This window comes from Triturus cristatus, chromosome 4_1 (genome assembly GCF_964204655.1).
Source record: "Triturus cristatus chromosome 4_1, aTriCri1.1, whole genome shotgun sequence".
Taxonomy (NCBI): Eukaryota; Metazoa; Chordata; class Amphibia; order Caudata; family Salamandridae; genus Triturus; species Triturus cristatus.
This window is the reverse complement of record NC_140585.1, coordinates 782,872,726-782,896,787: the sequence shown is the minus strand read 5'-3', so window position 1 is coordinate 782,896,787 and position 24,062 is coordinate 782,872,726. Positions and strand designations below refer to the sequence as shown.

General features: G+C 46.7%; 1 protein-coding gene across 2 annotated transcripts in view; it reads left to right on the top strand.

Annotated features, from left to right (window-relative positions):
- The window catches only part of PPM1H (protein phosphatase, Mg2+/Mn2+ dependent 1H), a 712,578-nt gene that overhangs the window by 658,707 nt on the left and 29,809 nt on the right, over nt 1-24,062 (top strand). For both annotated transcript variants that reach the window (XM_085653356.1, XM_085653357.1), the window contains one exon: nt 1,168-1,319. In XM_085653356.1, the coding sequence (XP_085509482.1) occupies nt 1,168-1,319 (152 nt within the window). The remainder of the gene's footprint in view (nt 1-1,167; nt 1,320-24,062) is intronic.

The following is a 24,062-nucleotide window of genomic DNA, read 5'->3' as shown; positions in this document are numbered from 1 at the left end:
ATGACTACATATACAGAGTGATTTACAAAGCATTTTCATCTGTTGCACAGTAGCGATTGCGGATGATGCCCCATTAAAATAAATACTATAAATACTTTGATACCACAGCCCAAATGGTTGAAGATCGGCTTCTGGGAATGGGCAGGCTTGAGATCTCGGGCCGTGGGGCCCTTCAGGCTATCTGCATGGGTTCACATCAAGTCAAGATAGTCTGTGAGCTGGTCTTTATGCAGATACGTCCTTTTGACTGGAACAACCGGTAGAATGGCTTTTTCCCTTTAAGTTGTCAAGCACTTCATATTTCAGTTTTGTATGCTGCTAAACAATTCTACCTCTCCTTCAAACTACCCTTCAGATTGTCGTAGTAATATGCCTGATCATGGGATGCATATACTATTGTAATGTGCTCTACACAGGACTGCCCGAAGCCGATTATAATTTTCATAACCTTGCAACCGAGATGTGTCAGACTTGGAGGAGATCTGACCATGCCAAACCAGCCCTCAAAGCCCTCCACTGAGTTCCCCTGGATCCAAAGATCAAATTCAAGAAACTCTGATCAGGCATGTGGCAACAAATCCCTGATACACCTTAAAAACAGACTCCACACTACATTCCGCCGCAGAACCTACACTCTGCCTCTCAGTACATGATCCCTCACTGCCCATTTGAGCGGCTAAAACAACACAGAGGACAGGCCATGGCTATGTTTGGCCACAAACAGCGGAGAGCCCTGAACTCCTAAATCAGATCTAACCCAAACTACCCATAGTTCAAGAAACGTTTTAAAATGTAATATTTCAAGAAATCGTTCACCTGAGTCCACCGTCTAGTATCGTACCTGAAGAATGTAGGCTGATGGTCTCCGCCCCCGCAATGACCCATTGGCAACTGAATATTGTTTGCCCCACACTGACTCTCTACAGGAGGACTGCCAATGTTATAACAATTTGTGCTGTTTTGAAACACATACATAAATTGTCTCAGTTTTGTGTCAGTGGTGCTTTCACATCGATATAGCCTGTCATGTTTTTTCATACAACTCCATCCACAGGACTTCTGGAGCAATGGAGCAATGGAAGGGTTCATTGTGTAGAGTCGGTTATGTCTCAAAAAACATCACCATCATAGTCTTTTCTAATCGACTTGTGTTCGCCCTTTTTTCAGGTGAAAGTCTACGATCTTCTGCAGTATGAACACGGTGCTGATGATGTTTTGATCCTAGCGACAGATGGACTCTGGGATGTGCTACTGAATGAAGAGGTAGCTGAAGCAGTTGCCAACTTTCTATCCAACTGTGACCCCGATGACTCTCACAGGTCAGTAATGAATTGAGATATACTTAGGCACACATTCTGCATGTTTTAATGTGTTTCTCATTATATTTGAAAGGGTGTTTGTTTTCTGTTTCCTTGGAAATATATATATACATGGCTATCAGTGCTACCTGAACTTTACACTTTACTTTTTAGTAAATTAACTGTGCAGAAAGCAGTGCAGTTTACCAGTGAGCACCAACCAACATGTTTTTAAAAGTCTAACCCTTTCCCATTGTGCCTGTAAAATGGATTTACGGGGGATGGTGGCGAAATGTCGGCTTAAACTGGTTTGAAGCACGTAGTAATAGGGTATAGGGTTCTATGTATAAAATAAAGGGAACAGGTAGGAGAACAGCAGAGAACCAAATGCTAAATAGCTGGTAGAAAAGACAAGAAAAGCTTTGTCCTAAAGAGACTAGCAAAAGCACATTTGTGAATCCCAGTCATCCATGAGTACATGGTTTATATAGGGTCACTAACCAGACCGACATCTTTCTTCACCTGCATTATTATAGTCCAGAGTAGGGCCACCTTATATGCTCTTGAGAAATAATAGTACAGACACGCATGCTAACGCAGGATTTATTTCATTCACATGCAAACAAATTGAGAGGGACCCCTTATTGTCAAAGGACTAGGGTTCAATCAAAAGAGAAAAAAACTGTTTGTCCTTTGACCTACCAATCTTATAAATCTTGTTCACTCAAACAGCACACCCATCACTCTGACCCAGTTCTTATTGCTAAAGCAGTATGCCGACACACCAACGATAGTGAAATTATTATATATCAATTTATTAAAATCATTTAAAAACCGTGACAAGTTAAAAACACCAAAACATTTGGTCATATACAATTCATCTGTATATATAAAACATGATTACACAATAGGTCAAGGAATAAAAAGGAAAGAGAAAAAGGTAAGAAGAGAGTATCAATACACAGTACACTTTGTCATCAGAATGCCGATTATGGAGTAGGGAGTAGCTTGGCCTTTCCACTCCATTAATTGGCAGTTCTCCACCTCTTCGCCCCAAGCTAATGAGGCTGGTGTTTACAACGCCGAGACCAAATGCCGGTTAGGGGTTTGGTTGGTGTGTCGGCATACTGCTTTAGCAATAAGAACTGGGTCAGAGTGATGGATGTGCTGTTTGAGTGAATACGATTTATAAGATTGGTAGGTCAAAGGACACACAGTTTTTTTCTGTTTCATTCACATGCTCCAGGGCTGGGGAAGACGCTACATCTGGTGAAAATTAGGGAATACGTTCCTTGAAGAAAACAAGGCTGCTCTCCCTGAGAGTTTGCAATGGGACAGCAAACTGCTTGTGCATGCCATGTGTGCCTCAAAGTGATGCAAACAAAGCAGTCTGCAACTAGTACGTGTGGAGTCAAAGCCCTGCTCCAGCCCATACACTGCCAAAGAAGAAAGTGAAGGCCCTACAGAGGAGCACATTAAAAACGCCCACCAAAACTGCCCGTAAAGCAGTCGAGGGAAACGCTGTGCTATGCCCCGAATACAGAGCAGTTACTCAGACTAGGCAGAAAGATAACAGCAGCAACAACCAGGTATGAGAAACAGAGAATTTATTCAACATCAAAAACGAGAGAAGCATTCTGTGACCTCAGATCAAGGGTGGTGACCCAAGTTCAAGCATAAAGGTTGTGCTTGCAGACTTTGCAGTGTTTGCCGGGTACAGCAAAAGCTGCCTGAACAGCATGTGCTCTCAATGGCAGAAAAAGAGAGGGTGAAATACAGTGCATCCATTTCTGAAGCCACCACCACCCTTCCACCCTTCTAAGAAGCAGAACATTGGCTCCAGGTGGGCTGAGTGGATCGAAGCATTCTATGACTTCATAGATGCACTCGAAGAAGAAGATAAAAAGAAAATCATTAAATACTTGAAAAACCTTGCAGGCGATGGAGTGAAAGAAGTGCTAAAGGAAAGTTTCACAAACTGATGCACAATCATACTAGAAGGTAAAAGAAGTGTTGGAATCCAAGTTCCACCCAATGCCGAATGTCAACTATAAAAGGTAGATAGATCTTCAACCAAGCCCGACAACAGGTTGGTGAAACAATGGACAAATTTGTTCAAAGACTTGATACACGTATTAAAAATTGCAGATTCTTTGATTTCACCGACAAAGAAGCCATGCATTGCAGAGTCATTGATGGCTGCCTTTCAGATTAGTTTAGAAGGCACATGTTGAGAGAAACCGATAGCTTGGAGAAAATGCTGATGGCTGCGAGAGCCGCAGAACAAGCAGACCAACAAGCCACTGACATGGAAGCAGGAACAATTCACAATGAGTCGGCCTTGGCAATAAAAAAAAAAGAATAAGCAAAAGCGAGATCCACGTAAGTTGATGTCGTCAAAAAATTAAAAGCTATGCTTCCGATGTGGATTTTCATTTCCCCATGAAGGTCAATGTCCCTCTATTGGGCAAGTACTCCAAGATCATCTGCGGCGTCCCACAGGGATCCTCCCTCAGCCCGACGCTGGTCAACGTCTACATGGCACCACTAGCACGCATCGCCCGACAGCACGACCTCAACATAATCTCCTACGCCGATGACATGCAGCTGATCCTCTCCCTCACCAAGGACTCTCTCACCGCCAAATCCAACCTCCACAAGGGAATGAGGGCCGTCGCCGACTGGATGAAGGAAAGCCGACTTAAGCTGAACTCAGACAAGACTGAGATCCTCATCCTCGGGTCCAATCCCTCAGCATGGGACGACTCCTGGTGGCCCGCATCACTGGGGACCCCCCCGGCCCCTACCGACCACGCACGCAACCTGGGAGTCATCCTCGACTCGAAACTCACTATGACCAAACAAGTCAACGCAGTCTCCTCCACCTGCTTCAACACCCTCCGCATGCTCTGCAAGATCTACAGATGGATCCGACAAACACGAGGAAAACAGTCACCCAGGCCCTAGTCAGCAGCAGACTCGACTACGGAAATGCCCTCTACGCCGGAGCCTCGTACAAGCTCATCAACAGACTACAAAGAATCCAGAACGCCTCTGCACGCCTGACCCTCGACGTCCCGCGCCGCGACCACATCACCCCCCCCACCTGAGGAACCTACACTGGCTCCCCGTCGACAGAAGGATCTCCTTCAAGCTCCTGATTCACGCACACAAGGCACTCCACAAAACTGGCCCACTCTACCTCAACAGCCAACTCTCCTTCTACGTACCCAACAGGATACTCCACTCCGCTGACCACGCCCGGGCCACGGTCATGTGCATCCGTAGAATCACTTCCGGAGGCAGATCCTTCTCCCACCGCGCCGCCAAGACCTGGAACACCCTCCCCCTCTACCTACGACAAACCGAAGACCTACTGACCTTCAGGAGACAACTCAAGACCTGGCTTTTCAACCAGTAGCAGCAGCACCCCCACCCCCCCCCCCCCCCCTCCACCCCCCAGCGCCTTGAAACCCTTACGGGTAAGTAGCGCGCTTTACAAATTAATTGATTGATTGAAGTCTGCAAAGGTTGTGGGAAAAAAACCATTTCATATCCGTGTGCAGAGCTAAGGGAAAATTAAGTGCATCACAACGGCATGAAAAGATGAACATGAGCACATTCCAGAAGCCATACCCCAAAACCCAAAAAGCAACACCTGCTACAACAAGTAGAAACCAGGCAAGATCAATCATGTAAAGCTCAGCTTACAAAGACTCTCCAACGTCACTATCAAGTATCAGTGAAGAAGATTGGTGTGCACTGATGATATCTACCAAAGAACAGCATGCACATGTGTGGTTAGCTGCCACAGGTCAAAGACAGCTTAGCAAATAAAGCAACAAATGTATTTTGGACTCTGTCCCAAAATCATATTGAAAGTACACAATCACCCTATAACTTTCTTCATAGATAGTGGTCCATTGATAAATATCATGCCAATGGAAAAATGTAACACCCTGTGCCTCGCCTCACTCCATCGGGCACAAAGGTATATACTTGGGCCACTTCTGAGCCACTGCAAAGCCAAGGATCATTGACAGCAACAATGAGACACAAAAAGACATCAGTGTGAGCCGCCATTCAAGTTCTACAAGGGACTTCGCTGAGTGCCTGTTTGCTCAGTTTTGCCACTGCTGCTGACATGGGGTTGTTATCCCTCAACTATAACCTCTGTGCTCAGTCTGAGATCACAAGCTGGTTCCTGTCATCTTTTCATGGCCTGGAATAACTCAAGAAGAAGGTAGAGCTTCACCTCAATGAAGACATTTGGCTGGTGGCACAGCGACACTGTAGAGTTGCTTTCCATTTACAAGAAGCCACAGAGAAAGAGTTGGAAGCGCTTTTAAACCATGACATCATTGAACATTCCACAGGCCCATGCCATGGGTTTCACCCATGATAGTAGTACCAAAAAAGGACAGTAGCGGAGCAGTGTGCATTTGCCTTGATATGCACCAGGCAAACAAAGCCATTAAGAGCATGATCATGCAATCGATCAGAGCCAAAGTGTTTTCCCGTCTTGGCCTGAACAAAGGATACCACGAACTTGAGCTGGAGGAGGACTGCAGGTACATCTCTACCATTTCGACTCATCTTGGTTTGTTCAGGTTCCGCTGCAGAGATATGTTTGGATGATATTCTCTGAGTAACCCAAACTTTCAAACCTAGTGGTTTTTAGGAGAACACAAGAAGAACACAACAAAGCCCTTAACAAAGTCTGCCACTTACTTGCTAATTCAGGTCTCACTCTGAACGCTGCGAAGTGTGAGTTTCACAAAACCAAACTCAAATTGTTTGGGCACATATTCTCTATGACGGGGGGAATGACCCCCCACAAGATGTTACCTTCTGCAATATTTTCTAGGCATGGCCTGTTATTGCTTAAGATACACTCACAACTTTGCTACAGTGAGTGCCCCATTGAGAACCTTGACCAAGCGAAATGTACTGCTTCACTGGGCTCCAGAATGTGACCAGAGTTTCAAAGACATTTACCATGCGATTGAGAATGCATGGTTTGACCCCAAATTCCCTAACGAAATAACGGTTGATGCGAGCCCAGTAGGACTAGGGGCAATTCTTGCTAAACACAATGGCCATCCAAATGCTCAAAGAAACATTGTGGCTTCTCTGAAACAGGACGTGCCTACTCTCAGCCGGAGAAGGAGAGTCTGGCTGTGGTGTGGCCTGCAAATGTTTTCATGTATTCCTCACAGAAAATAATTCACTGTCATGACAGATCACCAGGCATTGTTTACAATTTTTGGAAACATGAAGGCTAAGATGCGCCCTTGCATCGAGAGGTGGGAGTTGAGACTGCAAGATTCCGACTATGAGATTGTGGACAAGCCAGGGAAGGATCAAAACCCAGTAGATTACTTTTCACGAGTGATGCTACATCGTTACAGTTAGACATCCAAGACAGCCGAAGCCTATCTCAACTTTATTGTGAGATCCAACACACCAGCAGCTCTGTCTATGGAACAAATCATTTCTACCACCAATACAGATAAAGAAATTACCATAATCAAAAGACTTTATACCACTAAATCATGAAGAAGAAATACCTGGCCTCTTGCCGATGATGCTGAATTCCAGGGGCCATATTATGAAAGTGCCCCGGGGGCGCAGCAGGCATTTGCGCCTGCTTTGCATGCCCCCGGGGCACTTTGGTATTACAGAAGGGGTCGCAGATGCTTGTGCGTCCCCTTCTGTGATACCAATAGCACTGGTGCACTTAAAGCGCCAGCGCTATCTTCAGAGGGTGTTTCCTCATTTGCATTTGTGCCCCATGCAAATGAGGTGATCCCTTTGCCTCTGCGCCTGCACTGTATTACAGACGCATGCACGGAGGCAAAGAAGCTCTCAGGAGGCACACTGTCAGTGCGCCCCTGAGAACAGCCCTCTGGAGAAGAGATAGACATCCCCTTGCAAGCAGGTGCTGTCACTGACTGCACCCGCCTGCAAGGGGATCCCTAATTTGTAGATCAGTCTAGCCTGCTTAGGGGAAAAGGGGTTGTTGGAAATAGGGTTACTGGTTGACAGGGGGTGAGACCCTACTCAAGCAGCAACCACAATTTCTAGGGAAAGTTACAAGCAAACCCCAAATTAACCTGTGCTTAACCTCCTGGTAGCTTTACACAAGTAGTCAGGCATAATAACTTAGAGGCAATGTGTAAAGTATTTATGCAGCACTTCAAACAGTAATAAAGTGAAAACTCAGCACAAGGAAAATCCCAGGCTAATTTAGAATTGAGTAGAATTTAATAAATTATTTCAGACCAAAAGAACAAAAATGTAATCAGTAGAACTGGAGATATGACATTTTAAAGAGTTAAGAGCAAATTGTGCCCAGAAACACAAAACGCCAATTGTGGTTTTCAGATCGTGCCGGACCGGGACAAAGTCACAAGTTCAGGCCGTCCACGATGGAGCGCAGGTCAGATACAGGAACCAAGTTAGGCACACTGAACCAAGTGCCTTAAATTCTGGTGTTTGGAGCGTTGCAAACGACTTGTATGTATCAAAAAAAGGGAGGTAAGGGCCTAGCAAAATATTTACTTTGTTAGTTCAAAATGACAGTTTAAAACTGCACACACAGCAGGCCTGATACATGTTTAAAGGGCTAATTAAGTGGTTGGCACAATCAGTGCTGCAGGCCCTCTCGATGCATTTATTTTACAGGCCCTGGGCAAATGTAGTCACTAGGGACTTACAAGTAAATTAAATGTTCCAATTGGGTTTAAGCCAGTTTCACCACGCTTAAAGGAGAGAGCACAATCACTTTATCACTGGTTATGAGTGGAAAAGTGCACAGAGTCCTAAATGCCGACAAAAACGGGCTCAGAAAACAGGAGGGTGAAGGCAAGTTTGGGGATGACTCTGCAGAAAGGACCAAGTGCAATAGGGGTGCAGAATCGCTCACTGAAATTGTGGGGTGACAAGGCAGCATGAGATGGAGGAGCAGAAACATTGAACTATTTTTAAAAGAATTTATTTTCAGACAGGAGCAAGGGATTACTGTGGTGAAGAGGCTGCCTTCATTTCTCCTAAGGTAGAAGGACTTTGAATGATGGCGCAGTTGCATAACATTTTCAAATAAACTAATCGTCTGACAAATATGTACTCATGTCTCTCAACCGTGTGCTGCACCTTAGTGAGTGACATTTCAGACTCTGCCACCTCTCCGTTTACATAGAGATTCTAGACTTTGTTAACCCACAAATTATCTATAGTGAGATGTCATGTAACATTGTTTTGTTCCATGACAACCATTGTGCTATCATCCTCTCTTGGCTGTAAAACAATCAGTGGCAGACACTCAGGTCAGAGCTCCAGAGCTGCAGTCAAAGTCTCGAGCACTCATCAGTAAGAACGGTGAAAAAAAGATCCTGGTGGGTAAGCAGGTGTCAGACCCCCAAGGCATTTGTCACCCAACAAAGTCGGGTGAGTTGACAGCTTTGTATATCAGACATTTGTAGCAAATAGCGTCTGCCTGCAGCCATATTTGCACCACACGCTCTTCTTCTAGGCGATACACTGATATCTCCTCTGACAGCAGTGCTGTCCCCTTGCCATTGGGGCCAGCCACGATTGCTCGATAAAAAGTGCAATTTATCTGTCTCTTCACCGTGACTTCAACAAGCAGACACCAGTACTCGGAGGGATGCTACTTAAGCATCCCAGAGAGTGGCCTGAGAAGTGAACATGGTGATTAGCAGCGTTTGTTCACCACCAACGTCTCTCTGTCTCTCTTCTGCAGGATACCTCCAAAACATGGAGAAAAGGTTTCAGGGAGGGCACATCGGTGAGATGGTGTTGGTATTTTTGTGGGAATTTCTCTTTAAAGCATTTTCTTTTTTATATACAGACAGTGGCGGCTTCTCCGCTAAGGTGAAGGGAAGTCGCCATACTGCACACGGAGCAGTGTAAATGAAAAAATACAATGATGATAACGGAAGTTATTATCGTTTTATTTTCCGTATGGTCAGGCTAGGGCAGGGTGGGGCTTGGCTTCCCTGATGTCTTGGAGGAGGAGTGGTTGTGCACTCTGTAAAGTATGCATGAATGTTCCAATTCCCTTCCCCCCCCCCCCCACCACCCTGTACCTTACCGGCCGCCACTGTGTACAGAGATGATTCAATACAAAGAAAGCCCCGTCTGCAAGACCACGGGCATTAATTATACACAACACCATGACACAAGAGTATTACCAGAGTGAGAAGAGACATACGTGTGTGCAGTAGACTTAAGTGCCATGCCTTCCAAGGAGCGTTTGACTCGGTGTGAACTTCCAAGTGGCTGCACAAGTCATGGGTTCACCACAATGACAGATGCCAATGTTCAAGCAGTAATTATAAAGGTGCATGCACCTTATAACGTTGCTACCCCTAGCTCCTCAGAAGATTAGAATAAATAAGCATTGTTTTGTGGCCTGGTGATATTAAGAACTGACTCAGACATCTTTGTTGTGGAAAGTATTTTGCTTATTCATTGCACAGGTTGGGTAAGCTCATAGGTGATCTGGGTGACAGGAACACATTAAGTTCATGTTCATCCGAAGCCCATGCTATAATGACTCCCTGACCTGAAAAATATCCTTACTCCCCCCCAAAAGCCACTAAAAAGAGGTGCTTGTTGTTCCATAATGCTTTAGAATCTCTTGTAACTCCACCTTGCGACTCCAGCTTCTGTGAGTGGGGTAGGTTAAATGCTGCCCGTAAAGGAGATCTGCCCTTTGTGTTGCCCAATTTTAAATAAGCAATGCGCCCATCCTTCCTCCCAACCCTGACGTCACTGCAGGATAAGGCCACTCTTCTTGGTGTCTCCTGTGGAAGTAGTTGAGGGACAAACTTTGTCCAACAGCAAGGATTCAACAATAATTAATGCACCACTGTATTGCCAGCCTATGGGTAACATTGCCAGCTGCATTTGGTGGCATATGGAAATAGCCTTTCCAAATACTGTATTTATAGATTTTTACATGAATGTTAATATATATTTGTGCTGTCCACCATAAAGGATAAAGCCACCACCTCCTAGATGTCGCACAAATTAAATTAAATAAACCTCTGCTCAATCCGTTGTAATGTGACATAAAACAGTCAGGCTTAATTCAAAGACAATGTGTAAAGTATTTAAGCAGTGTATACACAGTACAAAAAGTCACACAAAACACGATGAAAATCCTCAGCCAATTTTAAAATAATGGGAAAAGTTTTATTAGAAAAATAAGACAAATACTACAAAAATCCAATAAGGAATAAGAGAGACCGGAGATATGAATTTTTAAAGATTTAAGTGAAAATAGTACCAAAATGCACAAAGCGAAATAATAAATACTAGCGTATGGAAGAAGCAGACCGGGACCTAAACGCGATTTGAGGCCAACCATGATGAAGCCTTGGTCAGATACACCGGATGGACTGGTCCCAGTCTGTAAGTCAAAAAGTTCAAAAAAGTTTCTAAGTCCCAACACAGAAAGGGACTTTGTTACTTTTTAAAAAGAAAATCCTCCCTGAGTGAACCACCACTGAAATTGTAGCTGCCACAGTAGAATCAAAGTCTTGGTACTTGAAGCAGATTGGTCCGGCTAGACCTCTGGAGTGTTGGAGAATTCTAGTTGACAATTTTCCAAGTCTCAACACACTCATAATTTGGAGGTGCTGGGAGCCTTCAATCAATCAATCAGGCGTTTGTTAAGCGTGACTACTCACCCGTAAGCGTCTCAAGGCGCTGGGGGGGTGGGGTTAGCAGGCTCCAGTCCATCAAGGGGGGGGGGGGTCTGTTGAAGAGCCAGGTTTTGAGGTTTCTTGCGAAGATGGGGAGCGATGTTGTCTGTCTGAAGTGGAGCGGCAGAGCGTTCCAGGCTCAGGCTGCGAGGAAGGAGAAGCAGCCGCCTCCCGATCTGGTCTTTCTGGTGCGGGGGACCACAGCGTAGGAGAGCTGGGTAGATCGTAGGGTCCTCTGGGGTGCGTGGAATTTGAGTCGGCAGTTCAGGTATGCTGGTCCGGAGTAATGGAGGGCTTGTGGGCGTGAGTGAGCATCTTGAACTCTAGCTTCGATGGGGAGCCACTGGAGTGTGCGCAGGTGCTGGGAGATGTGGCAGTGTCTTGGCAGGTCGAGGGACAGTCTTGCGGCGGCGTTCTGGATGTTCTGTAGCTTACGTGTGAGGTTTTTGTTTATTCCGGCGTAGAGTGCGTTGCCGTAGGCGAGTCTGCTGGTGACCAGGGCATGAGTGACGGTCTTTCTGTGTTCGAGGGGGATCTATTTGAAGGTCTTACGTAGGAGGCGGAGGGTGTGGAAGCAAGAGGACGAGACGGAGTTGATCTGGCGGTCCATTTTGAGCTCGGAGTCCAGGATGATTCCCAGGTCACATGTGTGGTCTAACAGTAGATATATGTACGATTTCCAAAATTAAATGTGAATTAAAGTTTAAAAACTGCTCGCTGTCCACCGAGCCTTTAAATGTTAAACAAAACCATTCAGGTTAATCAGTTAATGCTTTACTATTTGAGTTTTAGTTTACCAAACGATAGACGTCAGCCCAATGACAGCAACAGCGTGGTATAGTCTGTCTTCTGTGTTCCTGGACGTTTTATCAGAGGCCAGTTTACAACTGGACTTTTTCAAAGCGATTCCAATTCGGGAGGGAACACGGCAAATACCTAGGGCTTTCCTTTTTTTTCAAGGGCGGGGGGCCACCAGGTGTCGTTCCATGCATCGGGGTTTTGGCCCATGATGAGTACTTCTATTTTGTTGGTATTTAGTTGTAGGCAGCTGTTTTTCATCCATTTGGCGACAGCTTCCATGCCTTCTCGAATATTGTGTCTGGCGGTATTGGGTTAGTTGGATAGGGAGAGGAGTGTCGTCTGCGTATGACACAATGTTGAGTCCGAAGGATCTGACGATGGGGGCGAGCGGAGCCATGTAGACGTTGAAGAGTGTAGGGCTGAGGAAGTCCCATGGGGGACTCCGCAGGTGGTAGGTGTAGGGTCAGAGAGGAAAAGGGGGAGTCTGACCCACTGCATTCTGCCAGAGAGGAAGGAGCAGATCCAGTTGAGGGCCTTGTCTTGGATCCCTGCGTCGTAGAATCTGCGTATTAGGGTGTGGTGAGAGACTGTGTCGAAACCACTGAGAGGTCGAGGAGGATGAGGGTTGCAGTTTCTCCTTTGTCCAGTAGGGTGCGGATGTCGTCTGTTTTTTCTGAAGCCGGATTTGGAGGAGTCGAGGATGTTGTGCTCTTCGATGAATGTGGCGAATTGGCTGTTGATGGCTTTCTCGATGACTTTCGCTGGGAACAGGAGCAGGGAGATGGGTCTGTAGTTTCTGAGGTCGGTGGGGTCCGCTCAGGGTTTTTTCAGGAGGGGGTTGACCTCGGCGTGTTTCCAGTCGTCGGGGAACGTGGCGGTTGCCAGGGAACGGTTGATGGTGTAGCTGAGCATGGGTGAAATTGTGTCGGCGGCTCTGTTGAAAATGTGGTGGGGGCAGGGCTCCTTGGGGCCCCCGGAGTGGATTGACTTCATTGTCTTCAGTGTGTCTTCGGTGGTGAGGGCTGTCCAGTTGTCGATCGCTGGCTTCAGGGTGTCGGGGTGGTTGGTGAGGGTTCAGTGTGTTGATTGTCTTCATCGAAGTTGTAGATGCTCTTGATTTTGTGGTGGAAAAAGGTGCTGAGTTTGTCACAGAGGTCTTGTGAGGGAGGAATGTCGATGGACTCGCTGGTGGGTTGGGCGAACTCCTTGATGATATTGAAGAGTTCTTTGCTGTTGTGTGCGTGAGTGGAGATTATGTCTTCAATCGCTTTTTTCCCCATTTTTCTGATGAGTTGGTGGTGGGCGTTGGTGGCGGCTCTGAAGTTGTTGTAGGCTTCTGTGGATTTGGTGTTCCTCCAGGCCTTTTCGAGGCTGTGGCAAGTGCGTTTGGACTCTCGAAGTTCGGTGGTAAACCATCTGGCTTTCTTGGCGTGGGTGTTGTTGTTTTTCTTGAGGGGGCCTATGGTGTTGGTGCTGTCGGAGATCCATCTGTGCAGGGTTCGGGCTGCGGTGTTGGGGTCGTTGTTTTCCACGATGGTTGGGGTGGAGTTGCTGAGTGATGAGGTTAGCTGGTCATCGGTGATTCTAGTCCAGTTTCTTCGTGGGAGCAGGTGCAGGTGTCTGTGGATGGTGGGTGTTCTGAGGGTGAAGTGGACGCATCGATGGTCAGTCCATGGGAGTTCGGTGGTGTGGCTGAAGGTGATAGAGTTACCTGTTGTGAAGAGGGGGTCGAGGGTGTGTCCTGGTTAGTGTGTGGGTTTGGTCACGATCTGGCGGAGTCCAATGTTGTGGAGGTTGTCCAGGAGGGATGTGGTGCTGGGGTCCAGTTGGTTGTCGAGGTGGAAGTTGAGGTCTCCCAGTAGGGTGTAGTTGGTGGACGCGATGGCATGCGGGGAGATGATGTCCGTGATGGAGTTGGCGAAAAGTCCGCGGGGTCCAGGGGGTCAGTAAATGAGGGTTCCTCGGATGGTGGTGGTGGGGCTGACCAGTATCTTGAAGTGAAGGTGTTCCATCAGGTCTGTGGGCTCGTCAGGGAGTGTGCTCAGACGGAGGTTGGAATTGTGGACGATGGCGATTCCTACTCTCGGGCGGGTGGGGCGGTCCTTCCTGGAGATCTTGTATCCTTGGGGAATGGCGATGGCGATGTCCGGTCCCGAGGTGGTCTTGGTCCATGTTTCGGTGAAGAACGCTACGTCCAGGGTGGTGCTGTCGAGGAGGCCCCAGATTTCGGTGGCGTATTTGTGGAGGGATCGGACGTTGAGGAGGATGCATTGTAGGGTCTTCGGTTGGGTAGTGGTCTTGCGGGCGGGTTGCGCCGGGTCCGTGGTCTTGACGGTGCTGCAGGTGTGCCGGCAGCAGTGACAGCTGAAGGGTCCGTGGGTGTCGGCTGGTGATGCTAGCTTGCAGTTGTTGTTGCATCCTGGGTTGAGAGTGTGGAGTGCCGCTGGGTCATAGCGTTGGCGTTGAGGAATTCCAGGGTTCCTGGCGCTGGTCGTGGACGGGCACAGACGAGCTTGCCTTTGGTGTGACTTTGGCGCACCAGTGGTGTGCCCGCTCCCTGCGGACACGCAGCGGCCGCCATTAAGTAGGGGTCGGGGAGGGCTGGACAGCTGGGAGGCGGGGAGGGGAGCTGAATTGGGCCGGTCGCATTGGTCGTGCTGGGGGGGAGCAGCCGCGGGGGCAGCAGCGGCAGGGAAACAGGGGGAGATTCAAATTGGTAAAAAACGAGTGAAAACGGAGGGAAGACACAGAGGGGGAGTGAAAGGGGGAGATTGAAATCATTAAAAAATTAGTGAAAACGGAGGAGAGGCACAGAGGCGGAGTGAAAGAGGGAGATTGAAATCAGTGAAAAACAAGGGAAAACTGAGAGAAAGAGCGGAGCAAGAGAAAGGAGACAGAGGTCCACTGGACCACCAGGGATGAGGTGCAGGTAAAACCTGCGGGTGGAGGAGGGCCTCGAGCACCAGCACTTGAAAGTGCAGGGGTTCGGGGGAAGGCCTCACTTGATGGTGGAGCTGCGAGGGGGGGGGGAGTGCAATTTCACTGACAATGAGTAAGTGGTTTTGCAGGATAAAGCAGAAATTCAATCGGACATCGTAGAACTGCTGGATGTATACTTATTCCCGCAGGTCCTCCTGATGCTTTGGAGGAAGAGTTTTCAAAAGTTTCCAAACTTCCTTCTGGTGCACAAACAGCCTCAGGGGAGGGCACATAGTGACTCTCAAGGTATCAGGAAGAGGCCAACAGAAAAATTGAGTCCAGATCCAGTTGCCATTTGTCAGCTGGGCATTTCCAGGAAAAGGCCTCTTGCTGTTTGTTGTGTCCATGTAGACGACTGGAGGTCAGCCAACTGACCCATGGGGTCCACATTTTTGTACAGGGTACAAGAGGGAGCAGGTTTAGTCCTTCAGGGCTCCGCTCAGGTCACAGGAGGCATATCCAGTCGTCTTCTGATCTTCCGCAGGTCCAGTTAGTATTCCATACATATGCCTGGCACCAGCTAGAGGGTGGGGAGAGTTCCCGGCACTCCCTAACCAATGAGGTAAAAGTTCCCAGCGTCAACCCTATCCAATTTTTCAGCAGTTCCTGTTTGCCTTTCTGCAATCAATCTTACAGTGCTTCCCACTCTCAAATTCCAAGAAAGGGAAAACCTTTTCCCATAATGCATAGTCTGTGTACCCACCCAAGGGTGTAGCCAAGGTAATAGGCAGTCATCTACTCTATAGTCACTCAAAATCAGATCTGGGGGTAGCCTTTCCTCCGACTGAATGTGATGCCAGCCTGACAATGGGGACACAAGCTTTATTCTTTGACTTTTTCTATGTGCCAGCTTCAGCCTGGCCAGTGACACTGTTGTTTTGGGCATATGTTCCACCTTTGAATATCAAGCACCCTACCTTGTGGGCAAGCAAGGTGTGCTTAGGGGTGACTTATTTAATTTTTTATATCAGGTGTTTTCCTACCAGCGTAAACTGTGATTTTAACAGGTCTGTTCACCAGGGTTCAGGCTACTCATGGTAGGACTGAAGTCATATTTTCACTGCCACTTTAGTAGATGCCACAATAGATGCTGCAGTTCACAGGTTGCATTTAACGTTTCATGCTATGGGTGTACTTGTGCACCATATACTATAGCCTTAGCCTTATGGGAAAGTTGAATGCACCAATCAGGTTTTAAGCCAATTTTGGCTTGTTTTAGGGGTCCGAGCACATACACTGGGCACTGGACAGCAGTGTCCTAGTGTTAGAGTTCAAAATTACTATCATGTAAGTCCCCCCAAAAAAAGACAAGCATTTGCAATGCAATAGGTCTCGCATTTACACGAGTTTGAGCTATTGACATTGTAAATGGCAATGCCTTTCATTTTTGTTTTTCGTTTTTAAAACATAAATAAAAGGCATTGTCATTTAGAATGCCAATAGCTTAAACTCGTGCACATGCGAGACCTATTGCATTGCAAATGCTTGTTTTACTAGTTGAAAACTGAGGGAGGAAAACCTGAGCTTTGTCTGCAGCTTTTACCTAGACATGTGTTTGTGTACATTTGAAATGAACTATTAATTATGCGGTCAGTTTAGTAACGTAATTATTTTGATTGTTTACTCTTTCTCATGATAACCATATTTAGAGCTTGAAAAATGTCTTGACCTGCAGTGCATTTTCATGTGTGTTTGTACATTCTGCATCTGTTTGAAAGCGATGCAGCCCCCTGGATCACATCTGTTCTGAACCTTTCCAGGTGCAGACAGCACTGTTTGATCATTGCAACTTTAAATGCAAACCAGAGCTGGAACTCGGAGCTCCGAGGATTCCAAAGCAATGCCCATCTTAATATACGGTGGCCTTTAAGGGCGCGCACTGGTATAAATCACACATGTTGCACTTCCTGACGCCACACAACATGGGATCATAGTGCGCCAGGTGTACGAGGCTTCCAAACTACCGGTTCAGAACAGTATAGGCCGCGCAGCACTATTTGAATGCTCCTTGTGACGAAAAATATTATTGTAAAATCGCTAATTCGCACACCTGAGTAAAACAACGCAATCTTCTTTAACAGCGGGTTTGTTTCTAGTCCAGCCACATCATGGCGTGCAGAGAGCGTTAAGCCATTCATATAGCTTTAGCAAATGCATTGCAAGAACCACTATAAATAAATGTAAACAAAATGAATGAATGAATGAATGAATGAATGAGGTAACATTTGTAAAGCGCCTGGTTACCTGAAGGCATCCCAGCACTGAAAGTTACGCAAATACCCGATCCAAAGAGGCAAATGTGTGTAAACAGGCTGGATGACCTCTGAGCACGAAAGGGCCACTCACAGGGATCCCAAATGGGGGGCTCGACAAATGGCAAACGGATGGGGAACAGGAGGAAAAGGAGGTTCACGAGAGGCACAAAATGAGTTAAAGGAAAGGGTTCATCTGGTGGCATGTATGCAATGATGCCATTTTCAGAAATAAAAACGTTTTCTTTAATCGTCCATTCAGGTGCTAAACTGGAGGTGAGGCCTCATGGGAGAGGGTGAGGGTGACAGGGAGAAGGTGGGTGAGTGGGAGAATGGTGATCGGAGGGAGGTTAACTAAAGTAAAAGAAAAAAGATTTTATAGATAGCCTGAAAGCCTGAAGCGCTTACTGAAAATACACAGCCCGCGAGTGGTCCGCGCGTGAGAAAGAGGGGGGAGCAGGAGGTGAGCCCGCGAGTGACGCGCGCGCTTAGGAGAGCAGTCTGCTCATTTTCAAGCACTGCACTCGTGCTTGTGGTGCGCCCCTGCTCGCTCCCGCAAGGTGGATGCTGCCACAAGCACGAGTGTGTGCTTCAAAATGAGCAGAGCGACAGCTAAAGGTCCTCCTATGTAGCGCATACGCGCTGCGTAGGCGAGACCTAAACAACTGGGTGGTGACCACCCAAGAAGGGATCACTTTGCAGCAGTCACAGTTCAATAACTAAATAAATCTATTTTTTTAAAAGATGGGTACACAACTGTGCATGACATTTTTCAGAGTCCTATTCAAGGGTGTTTAAGTGCACCATAGTATTCTACAAATAGTAGAGAAAAAAACGATAACTCGTTTTTTTACAAATAAAAACCACCTCTCACTTGAAACATTATCTGTATATGCCCCTGTCCAAATTATTCACAATGTAATAAATCTACGACAGAATCTCTTTTTTATTTAAATTCTGTGCGTCTCTTTAACTTGCTCCTGACATCATCAGGCAAGCCGGCGAATGGTTAATTGTCAGACTTACAGCACAGCACAATGGGTCATGGCAGAATGGGTGCTGGAAATAGCGCGGGCTCTGAGATGGCTGGAGATGGGAATGTCAGCAATGTTGGTATGCGATCAGATAAGGCAGGGGGGTCTTGAAATAGAGAAGTCTGCAATGAACAGTCCAGGCTAAAGATAGAATGCACATTCCAAGGGAGTATGGTACTTGTACAAAGTAGGCTGCATTCAGGTTTTAAATTGAAAGTTTACTTAAAGTGCAGACTTTGGGTGCTAAGCACCAGCCCGCTCTACATCTCGCGCTTTAAAAGACAAAATAAAATGAACAAGCATTGGCATAGGCAAGAGGTCTCGCCTATGGCTTTGCCAATATGTTTTAGCTATGTTGTACACTAGTGTGGCTGCCATTCAGCATGGGTAAAAATTATTGGTGTAAAAGGGGGTGAAGTATTCTAAAGTGGAGTAGAGTGTAGTGTTAGGGAGTGGCATAGCGTATAGTGGTGTAGGGTAGATTTGAGTGGCACGGTGTGTTATGGAATGCCGTGTAGTGTTGTGGAGTGTGATGTGGGGAATATAGTGTAGTATAGTGAATTGGTATTCAGTTGAGTGGTGTAGATATTTCAAGTGTAGTAGATTGTTAGAGTGGAGTTGCGTGTTGTGGAGTGATATAGAGTGTTGTGAAGTGGTGTAGAGCAGAGCTGAATGATGTAAAGTGTGTGTGTAGATTGGAGTAGAGTGGTCTAGAGTGGATTAGATTGTTAGTAAAGTGGCATAGAATGGAGTAGTGTAGGAGGCTGGAACAGATTAGAGTGGAATAGAGTTTTTGTAAAGTTGAGAGGCGTTGAGTATAGTGGAGTAGCATTAAGTGTCAGAGTGAAGTGGAGTGGCGTAGAGTGGAGGTGTAGAGTGAATTAGTGTGTTGTTGAATATAGTGGAGTAAAGTGACATGGAATTGTATGAGAAGAATTACGTAGAGTGCTGGTGAGTGGAATATTATTGTAGAGTGCCATAGAGTTGAGTAGAGTGTTGTAGAGTGGAGTGGAAAGACACTTAGGGGCGACCCCTGCAATAAAACCTACAGTATACAAACTGTAGGGGAAACTTTGGTTCAAGCCAAAACACGCAGAAACAATGCATCTACGAGAGGAGTGGAAGCCACCATGAAGTGCATAACGAAATTCGGAAAAGGCTTTGATGGGAAGAACTTGTACCTTTCTTACCACACATGCATGTTAAATATTTGGACACCATCTAGAAATTCCATTTTAAAACATTAAAAAAGATTGAGGCCCAGAACATTGGGCACAACCATTTACCAGGATCGATTGAGTGCAGTTTAGGAATGCAGCCTCTGTCTTCCCATGGAGGTACTCTAGGGTGTTGTTTTTCCAAATGTCTGGGCTTATATAGTGAGACATTTCGAAGGGTGCGGGCACCAGCTAGGCTGTTCCAAGGAGGTGATTGGAGAAGATGCTTTGCTGGCTGCGACAAGTAACAACCATTATACAAATATTTGAATGAGTGCTAGCGGGGGGGCTAGAGTTGCAGACAGGACCTCCCATCATCAGGTGGGTGTTTCAGCATGTTTGTAGGGATGATGTTTGCACAGAGACAGAGGTGGAGAAGTACTCACGCTTGTTTTGGGAGTCCCCGAGTTGCAACGCCTGCTGAGGCTGCACCTGCCTCTGGTTCTTTGTGCTGCTGGCCCCTCAGAGAGCAGCCCCCTAGCAGAGGCAGAGCTGCAATAGCCGGGACCCAGCTCCTGCCATCCTCAGGACACCCAGAGCAGTGGCGGCACAAGAAACCTAAATTGCCCAGACAAAGAACGGAGTCAGGCATAAGCAAGCGGCAAAACCGCAGAGCACTATTCACATACTGTTTACTTATCCGAGAATGGCACCAAGCGCTGAACATGGACTACGTATGCTCCCTTTGCTGCACACATACACAAGGCACTGCACACACAACTCGTACCCCTGCAGCTGCACAAGCAACACTAGGGCTGCACATGCTCGACTCAGACACCAGATGCTAAATAAATTCTATTCCGCATTGGGCGCTGTACATGCTGCCCTCATACACCTGCAGCTCTCAAACATCCAGTCCAGCCCATGGTCCTGAGGCTGCACAAATAATGAGCCTGGAGCTCCTCGTGCATCCATAGGAAGTAGGTCTTCAAGGTGCACTGAATCAATGTCACTCACACCATAGTCCTGCGGTCATGGGTCGTGTCCCTATATTTTGCACATGTACCATTCATGCCCCCAGTTTTGCACGTACATAAACCGTGCACATGCATCATTCATGCACACCTCGTGCCACAAGCTCATGCATATCTCAGTGCGGAACATGCATCACATGTACCCAGTAAAATACATGCAGCAGAGAGCACGAGTATTACTCACACCGAGTACTTGAACTGATCATAAAGTACCTAAACACGCAATTATAAACACATATTCATATCACACATGCACTTCATGTTCACTCGGTACTGTACAGCACTATCCTGTGCTTACTTCTTGTACCTGTCCCAGAACCCCACTAAGGGCTGAATTTGAACCACATATGCACATACTGGTGCACACACATATACCAAAGCACATTGCACTGCAAATGTATAGTTCACACACACAGTGTTCTGTTCTGCACATACTACGTATGGTCCAATTTCTCGCATGCAATTCCAGATGCTTCACACCAGCCACTTATACACACGATATACAAACCCACCACCCACCTTGGAAAGCACATCATAAAGTAGCTGCTGGTACACTTGGTTCACTGATTAACCGAACACGATACATGCAGCATTTTTTTCAAGAAGCACTGAACATGAACAAATGTTGCACCTGGCATTGCGTATATACCAGGGATGCTCACATGCTACACCTCGTGCTGCAGAAAAACACACACATATCATTCTTTTGCACTGCAGACCCCACTCATCCTCAGTGTGCGGGACACACAGTGTGGCACATAAATCACTCTCTTGCAACTCATGCGACGGGTACTACTACCCATACATCAGATACTGCAGGCAACACTCACACCCCGTACTGGAGGTAAAATTCCAGCTCACAAATGTGCCTGTGCGGCACGTGTGCTTCCTATGTACACCGTAACTGACATGCACTCTATACTTGATACTTAGGGCTGGACAAGTGACACCTTGACATTCCATGCACTACACATACCTATCATGTACACTGTGGTACATACACATAATCCAGGAACTACAAACGCACCATTTATATAACCAATGACAACTATCGTGCATGTATTTCACATGCACTCCATAGTACATATACATGCAGTTCTTTGTACACCCAGAACTGCATCAAGCGCTGAACATGGACAACATATGCACTGGGGTTGCGCGCCAACTGCACCACTCATGCAGTCAGAGTTGCATGAACAACTTCTCATGCAGTATGGGCTAGCAACGCACCACAGTTGTATCAGTGCATATTCATTGAGCACACTACCCACAAACTATGTGCTGCAAATAAAGCAGACAATCACCTGACACTGCACGTGTACGACTCCTCAATCCAGTGCTGTGCACATACACTCGCAGAGGATAAATGCAAGTACTGCTGCACGTGCACCACGCATACACCTATACTGGGCAAGCCCTGAAAATTCCAGTGTAGTACACACACCCACAGCTGCTCATGCAGAGAGAACGCCCATATTGCAAGCTACACCAGCTCTGTAGAATTGCAATGGTCTGAATCCTTCCTCCAGAATGACTCACATTATAGCCTGCCAGCAGGACCTCGTTTATGGGTGCCCTCGTAATTAATTACTCCTGCACAAACACTTATACAAAAGGGGTCACAAATACTTTTGAATATGAGTTATCAGCAGGTGCTGTGCAGATGAAAATAGAAGGGTGCGACCTCCCGAAACAAGCGCCATGCTGAAAGATGAAGCGCGGCAGCCGTGAAGCGGGCACCACACTGGTCATAAGCAACATGTAACAAGCGTGCAGTAAAAAGGGACGCAGCCTCCCGAAGTGGCTGCTATGCCAAAAGCTGAATCACGGTGAGCGTGAAGCAGGCGCTGTGCTGATCCAGAGAAACACATAAACACTTGTGTGAAATGCTCTTACAAAATTAAAAAAAGTAGGACCTGAACAAGTAACTAAAATGGGACAAGGGGAAGGCTATAAGTAATGCAGGTCTGCTCCGTGGGTGTAAACAACCAACGAAAAGAAGGGGCAAATAGGAAAGATTAAGCACTTGGAAGCAAGGATTTTTAAAAGACACTGAAATAAACAAATGAAATGCAGTGGTGGGCGCTAAGCCCACAAAGTATTTATACCATGTCTCGAAGAGACAGCAAAAGCGATGTCTAGGGTCGACCTAAAAATAGGAAAAGTTGAAACTTTGCACCGTACATTGACTGATAAAAACAGACGAGTCAACTCCTTGCTCTCGAGTGAAATACTAGTTTGAAAATGTTTGGACTTCGTCTAATTGCGCACACCACAGCTTTCTGGGCCGTATCAGGATGGCTGGTGTGGCACAGAATGCCTGTTTTGTGCGCATATAGGGTGTAAAGTGAATTCAATTAACCCGATAATTCACTTGCAGGCACATAAAACAGGAGCCAGCGCAGCCCATCTTGACAAGGCCCCAGATATTCCGTTGCCAAGAAGCTGAGACACTGGAGTAGGAATTGAAGCAGCCACAGCCAAACACATGGGGGCAGATTTAAAAAAAATACACGCAGTGCAGCGCCCAAAGAGGCTGCGCTGTGTTGAGTGAGAGGGAGGGAGCAGGAGAGTGCCATAACTTCTGAGATATGGCTCTCTCCTCCCCTCTCTCTACCTCCGATGCCGAATTCAGCTGCCGAGCGCAACACACACATCTCAGCGCCATAGCGATAGGGGGGGGTGCGTAAGTCTAGCATAGGTTTTGTACAGGAAGCATACCTTTCATGTACAAAATACCATGCCTAGACATGTTTAAAGGCGTTGCCCACTTTGTATGTGTGCTGCACAGTAAAAACATTTCTCCTGTTAGCGACTCCTTTGAAGTGGCGCTAACGTTTGGCACTAAACCCTGTCTACAAATGTTTGTAGATAGCAGCCGCGGTCGGTAGTAGGAGTAACTGCAGGGTGGTGACGTGGGGAGGGGCAGGGCGGGGTGTAGAAAACTATGGATTCCAGAGGTTTACAGGTAAGTTAACATATAAATTAATAAAACAAATTTAGTTGCGTGCACTGCATCCCCAAATGCGATGCTGTGCACGCAACGAAATTCGTTTTATTAATTTATATGTTAACTTACCTGTAAACCTCCGGAATCCATAGTTTACTACGCCCTGCCCCTCCCCCTCCCCACGTCACCGCCCTGCAGTTACTCCTACTACCGACCGCGGCTGGTAGATAGGATTTTATGCCAAAAGTCATGGGTGGTTGCATTGGAACTTTTTGCGCTGGAAAGTAAATAAAAAAAAAAACCATTTTGTGCTAGTTAGCGTCACTTTTGTGACACTAACCCAGAACAGAAATCTTTGAAAATCAACCCCATGGTGTAATCACTGCCCTGTGGTAGGAAAACGGTGAGTACTCACGAGCACAATCGGTTAATTTCCATCAGGAAAGGTCACATGGCACTGAACTACATTTCCTTCATATTCAAAGGCAAATCACTTATGCCGCTGAGAATTGAAAGCCAAGCAATGGGGACTGGGGATACCTGGCGGTCATATACACAAGAAGGGAAGTCGTACTTCGCACCCCCAACACACTCTAGCCGTGACTCGGTCATGGGATGAGGCTACACACCTTCTACGGTGGGACGGGAATCCTAACAAGGGAAACACCACTTTGGGACAGGGACTTACACAGAGGTGGGGATCCTGTGGTGGTTCTGACAATGGCATTTGATTGGATTCAGCAAACTGCGAGATATATGGTGTATTGATGGACCAAAGACCTTCTGTGACGTACAGGAGGAGTTCGACCTAGCTCGCTCCGAG